Source organism: Nicotiana tabacum, chromosome 22 (genome assembly GCF_000715075.1).
Source record: "Nicotiana tabacum cultivar K326 chromosome 22, ASM71507v2, whole genome shotgun sequence".
Lineage (NCBI taxonomy): Eukaryota > Viridiplantae > Streptophyta > Magnoliopsida > Solanales > Solanaceae > Nicotiana > Nicotiana tabacum.
The window spans coordinates 116,552,461-116,564,181 of NC_134101.1; the positions used below are offsets into that span (position 1 = coordinate 116,552,461).

The window sequence follows — 11,721 nt, forward strand, 5'->3', positions numbered from 1 at the left end:
GCTGCCACTGAACTAGAAAGTACAAACATTTTAGAAGTTGTTGCCTGCATCCAGTTGTTGATACTAGAGAATGTTTGGTTCAATCTATGGGCAGTCAATGGGTATGCTGAGGAGGATAGAATATCTGAAGGGGTGGAAGTAGATGGTCCGGAGGCAAACTCTGGTATGGTTGTGGGAGGCTGAGAAGAAGTGACTACTACTATTGGCTCTTCAGACTGGCCGGTAGAAGTAGTGGCTTTGCCTTTAGGATCTTTGGCTTTGGGGTTGTCATCAGCCTTGAGGCTGTACCATGAAAAGGGCATCTTGGGTTTTACCTTCACGTCAAAGTTCCTTTTCTCCACATCTTGGTCTTCCAAATACATTGTAAGGAAATTCGGGAAGGGGTATGATCTGTTACCCTCATTGACCACCCTAGTTATTACCCTAGACATGACATTCCCGACATTGATCGGGAACCCCGCCATAATAGTTGCCACCAATATCGCCCGGGAGACCAGCATGGAGTTTTCATGGGTAGTGGGGTCCATCCTGCTGCATACAAAAGTCTCCCGTCCCTTCGCCTTAAAGTTTAGGGTTGATGTCAACCATGCTGGGGTGGTGTCCGGGAGAGACAAATATGATGCTAACCATGGACGGGCTGCGAAGGAGTGCGCGAAGTTGGAAAGTGAGGTCAACGAACGTTTAAATCGAATTCAAAAAGCCAATGCAGTCCATCTAAAAGCTATTCTACCTCTAATTCACATGTTGTAGCTTCGTATATCTAGTGTCAAACAACACAAACCATGTGCGATTTGGAGGCTCCTAGCTAAATATATGATTTTTTTCGCCGGAACTACATGAATATGAAAGTTTTCTGCAGCTAGGTAGACTTTGAGAATTTTTTGTTTCCATCTTGAAAGGAGTGTTGGGAATAAACCCCCACAGAAATAATATTCACGGTAATAAAAGCGGAATAATAACGTAGCACCAAGATACGGTAATTAACAAGAATAAAAGAGTAACAACTACACCAAGACTTTTACGTGGAAAACTCTTTTAATAAGGGAAAAAACCACGGCCCCGAGAGGAGCAAATGATATCACTATAGTAAGGAATTTTACACTTTTTAGGTCGGAGTAAAATACTCCAAAGACCACTACAACACTCAAAAGAAATAACCCTCTTTTGATATTCTCACCTCACTACAATATCGCTCACTTTCTATTTTCCTCACAGACTATTTTCTTATACCCTGTCTATGAAACCTCACTCTTTCTTTCTCTTTTTGTTGGTGTGAAGAAATGAGAGTTAAAACTCTCTTTTTATAGCCAAAGCTTCACTCTCTAAAGCCTACAATATTTGACAATTTACACACACTTTTCACAATTCAACAAGGTTGGCTACCAAACCAAAGAAATTCAACAAGGTTGGCTACCTAACCAAACCAAGTCAATAAGGTTGACTACCAAACCAAAGAAACATTTATTAGGCATATGCCTAATACTTTTTCAATGAGATGGACATCATCAATCTCCCCCTCCAGTCTCATTTATCTAGAGGATGTAGCACTGTCTTGGTGCCTGCTTCAATCCATAAATACTCTTATTCAATTTGCACACCATGTGTTTCTTTCCAGCTACTTCAAATCCTTCTGGCTGCTCCATATAAATCTCCTCTTCCAAATCTCCATGAAGAAATGCAGTTTTCACATCCAACTACTCCACTTCAAGATCTAGGCTAGCTGCTAAGCTCAAAATTGTTCGAATAGAAGTCATTTTGACAACAGGTGAGAAAATTTCATCAAAATCAATACCTTTCTTCTGTTCGAAGCCTTTAACCACCAATTGAGCTTTGTATCTGACCAGCTTTCCATTTCCATCTTTCTTGAGTTTAAAGACCCATTTGCATTTGAGTGGTCTTTTACCCTTTGGAAGTTCAACCAGCTTGTAAGTGCCATTTTTCTGTAGAGATTCCATCTCTTCTTGCATAGCTTTCATCCACTGGTTCTTTTCTGGATGGGACAACACCTCCTTAAGACTTTCTGGCTCCCCCTCATCACTGATGAGGACATACTCTGTGGAAGGGTACCTGCATGACTCTACCCTTGGCCTCTCTGATCTCCTCAGAGGTTGAGGTTGTTCTTCTCCCTGAGTGGGGTGCTCCACTTCCTCGACACCTTCATCAAGTTACTCCCCCTGCTCAATAACCTCACCAGGTTGCTCCCCCTGCTCGGCAACCTCATCGGTCATACTTTCTGCACTTGTGGGATTGTTAGAAGTAGAAGGAATAGTAAAAATGTTAGGAATTATACCATTCTTCGTCTTTTCTAACATATCGGCAGTAGTTCCAACTTCACTTTCTCGGAAGACTACATCTCTGCTTCTGATGACCTTTTTCTTTACAGGATCCCACAATCTGTACCCGAACTCTTCATCTCCATATCCGATAAATATGTAGGGAATAGATTTATCATCCAGCTTTGTTCTCTGTTGTTTGCTACATGTGCAAAAGCTCTGCAACCGAACACCTTCAAATGCGAGTAGGACACCTCCTTGTTGGTCCAAACTCTCTCTGGGATGTCAAATGCCAACGGAACTGATGGACTCCTGATCAGGTAATAGGTTGTCTGAACTGCTTCACCCCAAAATGACTTAGGCAGTTTAGCCATTCTAAGCATGCTTCTCACCTTCTCCACAATGGTGCGGTTCATCCTCTCGGTTATGCCATTATGCTGCGGGGTTCCAGGAACTGTCTTTTCATGTCTGATCCCATGACTTGAACAATACTCTTCAAATTCCCTTGAAGTGTACTCACCTCCATTATCACTTCAGAGACGCTTTAGCTTTCGACCCATCTCCCTTTCTATTAGAGCATGAAACTTCTGGAAAACTTGCAACACCTGATCTTTGGTTTTCAAAATATAAACCCATAATTTTCGTGAAGCATCATCAATAAAAGTAACAAAATATTTGTTACCGCCCATTGATTCAATTTCCATTGGGCCACAAACATCAGAATATACTAAATCAAGTATATTCAATTTTCTTTCAGACGATGTCTGAAATGAGACTCTATGTTGCTTACCAAATAAACAGTAGTCACAAGGTTTTACCGTTGTACTTTTGGCATAAGAAATAAGTGATTTCTTGGCAAGAATCTGCAATCCCTTCTCGCTCATATGACCCATTCTTTTGTGCCACAAATCTGCAGAAATCTCATCTTGTGCCGCATTCAATTCACCTTGGCATATTTCTGCATTTGTCCTGTACAACGTGCTACGAGCAACTCCCTTTGCAATCACCAATGATCCCTTAGTGAGTCTCCACTTTTGATTTGCAAAATAGCTCTCATATCTATCTTGGTCTAAAGAAATTCTCGAGATCAAGTTCATCCGCAAATCAGGTACATGCCGCACATCCTTTAGAACTAATGTGCATCCGACATTTGTCTTGATACAAATGTCACCAATCCCTGCAATCTTTGAGTAACTTGTGTTACCCATTCTCACTGTGCCGAAATCACCTGCTGCATATCTGCAAAAAGATCTCTTACCGGTGTGGCATGGTAAGATGCCGCTGTGTCAACCACCCATTCCAACTCTGGACCTGACAGGTGCATGCATTCCTCTTCCTCATTTATAAAGAGGACAACATTATCATTGTTTTGCACCATGACGGTTGTGTTGTCGTCATTCTTCTGGCCACTGGTTTCACTTTTGCCCTTCCTTGGATTTGGGCAATCTCTTTTGAAGTGACCTGGTTGATCATAATTGTAGCAATTTCTGGCTCTTGATTTGGATCGGTTCTTTAACTTCCCATGAGCTCCGGATCTACCATAGTTGTTCGAACTCCTTTGATAACTCCTGCCTCTACCTTCTGTGATGAGAGCATGTCCTTGATTTTCAAGCTTCTTTCTCATCTTCTCATTGAGTAAAAGAGCCGATGTGACATCTTTCAACTCAATAGTAGTCTTACCGTGCAGGATGGTTGTTGCCAAATTATCGTACGAAGATGGCAACGAGTTCAATAGCAAGATGGATTTATCTTCTTCCTCGATTTTCACTCTGAGGTTGGCAAGCTATGTGATTAGTCCGTTAAACACATTTAAATGTGACAAAAAATTCATACCTTCACCCATGTGTAGGGCGTATAACTGCTTCTTCAGGTACAATTTATTTGTCAGCGTTTTGGACATGTATAGGCTTTCCAACCTTGTCCAAATTCCACGTGCAGTGTCTTCATCAATGATGTTATTTACCACATCATCTGATAAGTGCAACCTGATTGCACTAGCAACTCTTTCATCCAAGTCAGCCCAATCCTCAGCTTTCATGGTATCAGGCTTTTTGGAATCAACATCTAGAACTTTGTGTAATCCTTGTTGGATGAGCAGATCCCTCATCTTTCTTTGCCATGTTGAGAAACCGTTATCTCCGTTGAATTTTTCTACCTCGTACTTTACTCCGGACATTTTTATTTTTCACCGAGTATAGTACTACCGATAGTGAATAGTATTTCAGTGAACGAGCAGAACCTGTGCTCTGATACCAGGTATTGGGAATAAACCCCCACAGAAATAATATTCACGGTAATAAAAGCGGAATAATAATGTAGCACCGAGATACGGTAATTAACAAGAATAAAAGAGTAACAACTACACCAAGACTTTTACGTGGAAAACCCTTTTAATAATGGAAAAAACCACGGCCCCGAGAGGAGCAACTGATATCACTATAGTAAGGAATTTTACACTTTGTAGGTCGGAGTAAAATACTCCAAAGACCACTACAACATTCAAAAGAAATAACCCTCTTTTGATATTCCCACCTCACTACAATATCGCTCACTTTCTATTTTTCTCACAGACTATTTTCTTATACCCTGTCTGTGAAACCTCACTCTTTCTTTCTCTCTTTGTTGGTGTGAAGAAATGAGAGTTGAAGCTCTCTTTTTATAGCCAAAGCTTCACTCTCTAAAGCCTACAATATTTGACAATTTATACACACTTTTCACAATTCAACAAGGTTGGCTACCAAACCAAAGAAATTCAAGAAGGTTGGCTATCTAACCAAACCAAGTCAACAAGGTTGGCAAACAAACCAAAGAAACTTTTATTAGGCACATGCCTAATACTTCTTCAATGGGATGGACATCATCAAGGAGTTATTCCATGAAATGAATGTTTTGAAGGTCTCTGAGCTTAATTTCTAAAGGCGAAAACTGATTGCATTTTGGAGATTCTTAGCTCGAGATATAAATTCTTCGACGAGAGTGCACAAAGCTGTAAAACAGCAAGTGCAACAGTTGGTGAAGGAGAGACTTCAAAGCAATATCACGGACAATATAAAAGGATTTCTGTCATGATATTTTCAAGTGTTGTAGATCTCTAACTTATCTTTCCGATGGCGCAGACGTCTCTGGACTCTGACTCCCATAGCTTGAGATATGAATTTTTCTACAAAAGTGTGCAAAGCTGAATCGCAAGCGCGGCAGACATCAGGAGCAACTTCAAAATATTATTGCGGCCAATTTGAAGAGAATTCTACTATGAAATATTCAGGTATTATAGGTATCGGAGACTCTTTCCAATGGTATAGATGACTCACAATTCCGACACCCGTAGTTCGAGATATGAATTTTTCCACAAGAGCGCACAAAGCTGAATAGCAAGTTCGGCAAATAGATGGGTCAAGTTCAGAAAATTGCTGCAGACAATCTGCTAGGAATCCTTCTATGACATCTTAAGGATTTCATTATCTCTGAGTCTTATTTTCAATGGCGTAGACGGCTCGCGATTTGGACATTTCTTGCTTGAGATATGTACATTTTGATGACAGCATACAGTGCTGTAAAGTCAAAATGTCAGACATGTATACCAGCTTCAAAAGTCGACTCTGGCTAATCCTCAAGGAATTTATCCGTGAATTCTTTGTAGGATGCAACCCTTCAAGTTTTTATTCTTTGAAAGCAAGCAGATTGAGATTTCGTCGCTCCTACATCAAGGAATGAATAATTTTGCAAAGGTGCGCCCTCGGTGCCAACAAGATGACGTTTTTGCAGATACGGTGCGAGTAGCACGACAATCAGCTTGATTAATGGATATCGGTGCCTAGGGCTATTTGTCGGGCGGATCGGGCAGTTATTTACTTTTAACGATTTGACTTATCGGTTATCGGCTTGTAAATGTATTAATCCGCTAGCCATCTGATAAGATATCAGACGAATTGGTATCGGTTTAGCTATTATCGGGCGGTTAACGGGCGATTATCGGTTTAGATTATGCCTTTTTAATTAGTAAATTGTGTAATAAACCGAAGTAAAAATCTAAGACACACAGAGATAACATTTCAGATCTGCACGAGTTCCAGCAGCAGCAACACGTTTGAGCAGCAGGGCTACTGGAAACACCAAGTATAGTGTTACATTTCAGCTAGCTAGTTTATTAGTCTTGTTCACAGTTCATAAAAGTTGTGTAGAACCTTGTGAATATTCTAGTTAACGAAGTATAATGTTACACAGACATCGAATGAACAAGCATACTAATCAACTGCAACCTAAATGATATAACTGTTAACGAAGGGTGTAGAACCTTGTGAATGTTCTAAGAAGATAATTACAGTAAAATAACGTTAGTTTTGTGTCTTAAGTGAAAATACAACAAAGTGTTAATTAGCATGAAACTTGAGAGTAACATGTGACTAAACCCCAAGAAGGATATAAAGCATTTGGGCGGCTTTTAACTAAGCACTGTCCAAAGTAGTCATAAAGCAAATCATAGAGACACCATAAGTATAAAGTCTAAATGTCTAATAGAGGTCCAGTACTGGAAGTGGAAGTGTGGAAGGAATTTTTATTATTTAATATACATAGTAATATATGGATAAAATAAATTATATATATATATTCTTAAATATATCTTTAACGGGTTAACAGATTATCTGTTAAGAAAATTAAAAAATCCGCCCCCAAACCGATAAGCCGTTAATAAAAAAATTTCAATCCGTTCCCCGTCCATTAAACCGTTAACCCGATACCAATAAGCCATTAAGCAACTTTTGTGGTTCGGATTTCGGTTTCGGTTCGGTTTTGAACACCCCTATCGGTGCCCATGGCACGAAGCTTTTGATTCTATATTGTTGTTCGACAGTAAGTGTCGGTGTCAATGGCATGTTGATTCCCCTGCATCGGTAGATTTTTATTGTGCTTGCGAAGAATTCAATGGAACATAGAATCCACAACATCATGATGCATTAGCGCTGGTATTTTTGGAATGCTTACATAATCTTCAAAGTCACCTAATTCGCGGCTCGTCATGCCTTCACTCATGGCTCTTCATGCCTTCATTCATGGCTTGTCAGATTCGTCTACGTGTAGCAGAAACTAGATGCGGCCTGGGAGTTAAGTATGACAACACCGCTGTGGCAAAAAATGCGGAGCTTGGGTAGAATCTACTGACGAAAAAAAAAGAAGATAATATTGACCGATAGAATTTGAGATCAGATAAGAGAAGCCAATAGTTTAGTTAAAAAAACACATGGAGCAAAGATTGGATGGGATTCCTCCTCTATTGTATTGGCAAATTATCTAGCAGCATCTATACCATATCAGATCCTTTTCTCTAAAGCCACCACTCCATCCGGCTAGCAAGACCAACGACAGGACCAAGAGGACAAAGTTGAAAGAGAACTATGAAACTGGAGGAGAAAGTTAATGTGTTAGCTCTTGGCAGTGGAAAAAATTCAATTGTGTAATTTCAAGTGCTTAGTCCAAAGGTCTTTTAATTTGGTTTGATCATATACTCCTACTTATTTGACCAAAAAAGTAGAATTTTTTTAAAAATATCGTCATATATGTACGTATTTGGTTTCCGGTAAGTTATGGAATCAAATGAATTGGCTGATGCAAAAGATTGTTGGCTCAACTGGTACTTCAAGCCTCGTCTTCGCGGTTGAATAAGTTTATATCTCGACAAGTCTTGAAGTAGGAGGTATTTATAGGTATTAAACATGATTTTTTTTTGGTAACCATGTAAATATTACCATTAACAAACAAATCCTTACACTTAAAGAGCACCTGATCTCGCAAACATACAAAGATCAAGCCTCCAACAGACAAAACAGAGAAAAAAAAATTAATTGCATTTGCAGTTGCTCTTTTAAGTTCCTACATCTATGAGCTCTCTTTGATGAACTAATTGTGTCTACTCTAGCTAAAATCTCTCTTTTTATCTGTATAACTATTCTTGTCGCCTCTACATGTGTACCTTTAAACAATTTCCAGGTCCTCGCCTTCCAAGTGTGATAAACCATTGCTCCTCATGTTGCTGCAACCAGTTCTCTTTGGGATTTCTTCCATTTCTTCTTTTTTACGCACTGTAGAACTGTCTTCAAATTTCCTAGTAGTAGTTGTGATCCTGTCCATTGCTCCACCCCTTGCTTGACTTCCTGGAACCACGACATCCACTAAACAAGTGATTAGCTGACTCAATAACTTGATTATCACATAAACAATAAGTCGACTCTTCTACTGGTATATTCAACTTTCCCAATCTTTCTTTAGTGAGCAGTCTATTATGAATAACTAGCCATATAATGAACCTATGTTTAGGTTGTGCCACAGGGTCCATATTAATTCAGCATTGACCAACTTAGGTTGAACATTCCTTAGTTCCATGTAACTTCTAGTAATAGAGTAGTCTCCTATTGAGGTGAGTCTATATCTGCCATGTATGTACCAATTCTGCATTTTATCAGCTAAAGCTTGTATCTTTCTCCAGTACCAGCTGCTATCTGCATGTGCTTTGTGACTCTAGATGTCCTCACCATTCTTTAAGTATACACCATGTACCCACTTTATCCGTATTGAATCTTTGTTTACTACCAGTTGTCATACCAGTTTACCAACTGCAGCCATGTTCCAAATTCTGCATTCTTTGATATTTTGTCCTCCATTCTTCTTAGAGCAACATACTTTTTTCCATGAAACTAAGGATACTTTCTTCTTATTTTCTGAGCCACCCCATAAGTACTCTTTACACTTCCTATCTACCTCCTTCAACACACTTTGACGAAGAATAAACACATATCCCCAAAAGTTGTATATTGAGAAGAAAACTGAATTTATGATCTGTAATCTCCCAGCATAGGAGAGTTGTTTTGTATATGTCAATTTGATCGTATTAGTTATCTTATCTATCAATTGCTGGCATTCCAATTTACTCCACTTTTTTTAGGATAACAGCAAGCCCAAATATCTAATTGGAAACTCTCCCATTGTAAATCCAGTTATTCCTAGTAGTTGTTCTTTAACTTCTTCTGTCACCCCAGATAAGAACATACTGGACTTTTCCACATTAGCTATCAAGCCGAAGCCTCACTAAAATGCTTCAATGCCTCTAATATTCTTGCCACATACTTCATATGTCCTTTGCAAAATATCATAAGATCATCAGCAAAATGGAGATGCGTGAGTTTAAGCTCTTTGCACATTGGATGGAATCTAAAGTCACGCAACACACTTATTGTCTTTAAGGTTCTGGATAAGTATTCCATTACTAATACAAATAGTATTGGTGAGGCAGGATCACCTTGTCTCAATCCTCTCCTTCCTTCAAAGAAGTCATGGCTCTCCCCATTTACTTTCATTGAGAATATTGTTGTAGTAACACATGTCATCATCCAGTTAGTGAACTTATCAAGGAACCCAAATCCTCTCATTGCATCCTCCAGAAATGACCATTATGTCATATCATATGCCTTTCTCAAGTCTATCTTCATTAAGCATCTAGGTGATGTTCTTCTATTGTAATGCCTTAACTAATCATGACATATCAATACATTATGCACCGTCGACATGCCTTGTACAAAAGCAGCTTGGTTCTCTGCCACTAAGTGTAATACAACAGCCTTTAGCCTACTGCAAAACATCTTAGAGATACATTTGTAAAATATATTACAACATGATATTGGCCTATATTGGCTTGCAAACTCTGGATTATCAATTTTAGGAATGAGTGCAATAATTGTTTCATTCAGTTGCTTCAATAACCTTCCTTTCTCAAAGAACTTCAGTATAGCTTCAGTGACTTCCTCTCCAGTAATAGACCATGTAGCTTTAAAAAAACCACTTCCATATCCATCTGGCCCAAGACTCTTGTTGCTATCTATGCTAAACATTGCTTCCTTGACATCTTTCCCATTGAAAGGTCTGATTAAATAAACCTGTTGTGGTATGAACAGTAAAGGTCCATTCTGAATTATATTGATAAATAAACTCACTCTTGAATTCCTCCTAGTGCCCAATAGATCTGTGTAAAAGTTCACAAACGTATTAGTTATAATAGTTGGATCATTCTGTCAAAGACCCTGTTCATCCTTAAGTTGTGTAGTAGCTTGCTGTAACCTTTTGTGTTTTATGACAGAATGGAAATACTTAGTATTGTCATCACCCAATCTCAACCATGTAGCTTTGTTTTTTGCTGCAAATACACCTCAGCCATATAGGATGATTGTCTAAAGTTAGTATATAAAGTGGCCTCCTCCTGTTGTAACTCTCTATTTGTGGGATCTCTGAATAGTCTTTCTTGAACCTCTTTAAGTGTCACCCTTTCCACATTTGCCTCAGTCACAATGTTACCAAAGTAGTTTGCATTTAACTTCTTTAAAGCCTTCTGTAGCATCTTGAGTCTACTGACAATTTTAAACATCTGACATTCTTCTAGTTGAACTTCCCACCCTGCCTTCACTAAATCAGCAAATTGAGGATGCTGAGCCCAAACATTACTGTAGATGAATTGTCTTCTCATCCCCAGTCTCCTATCCTCCAATGTCACCATGACTGGACAATGATCACTAGTGCCTTCTGGCAGAAACTTTACTCTGCAAGTTGGCATTATATCCAACCATGTATTGTTGATGAATATCCAATCTAGCTTTGAAAAAATTCTCTGATCATTGTTCTTATCATTCCAAGTGTAGTGATTTCCTAATTGAGGGAACTCAATTAATTCACACTCCCTAATGTATGTGTGAAAGTCTACCACATCAACCCAAGTAACCTGGTTCCCTCCAATTCTGTCTTCTATTCTCAATACTGGGTTAAAATCTCGCAACACCATCCATGGCTTATGACAACCAGCTTGGTATTCCACTAGACTACTCCAAAACTCCCTATTCTCCTCTTTAGTGTTAAAAGCATACACAAATGTCACCACAAAAGTCATTTGTAATGGTATATATACTACCTTACAAGTGATACTTTGGGGAGTTTTGCAAACAACAACCATATTATAATAGTCTGGTCTCCATGTCACTACAATCCTCCCATTATAATATTTCTCCAAGTTTGTCACATTTCTCCATCCACCAAACATTTTTCCAGTAATCATATCTATTTTATTCCTTTTGATCTTAGTTGCCAATAGATCAACCAATCCTTCCTGTTCACTATTGCAAAGGAGTTTCCCCTACTTTTGCTTATTTGGGGCATTTAAGCCCTTGATATTCCAACTTAATATCTTAACCATTCCCAGTGTGGGTATGGTCCTCTTATCCATATTTACCACCTGACTGTTCCTCCTCAAGTCACCCTTTATTCTCTTTGTGCCTCATGGTTCAACACTTGAAAGGAATTTACATTATTTTCCTACTTTGTCACTTGTTGATTCTGTGAGTATTGGCTTCTTCTTGATCTTTGTGGTGTCACCCACACTATTTCCACCTGCTTCTTGGTTGGTGAGCCTTGT

At 39.0% G+C, this 11,721-nt stretch overlaps 1 protein-coding gene across 1 annotated transcript; it reads right to left on the reverse strand.

Moving 5' to 3' along the window:
* Positions 1–9,337: 9,337 nt before the first annotated feature.
* Positions 9,338–11,364, reverse strand: LOC107790887 (uncharacterized). Its single transcript, XM_075243073.1, has 3 exons — positions 10,437–11,364; positions 9,815–10,284; positions 9,338–9,700 (listed from the first exon to the last, which is right to left on the reverse strand). Exons 1-3 carry the CDS (start codon positions 11,362–11,364, stop codon positions 9,338–9,340), a joined length of 1,761 nt encoding a protein of 586 aa, XP_075099174.1.
* Between the last annotated feature and the right edge of the window lie 357 nt (positions 11,365–11,721).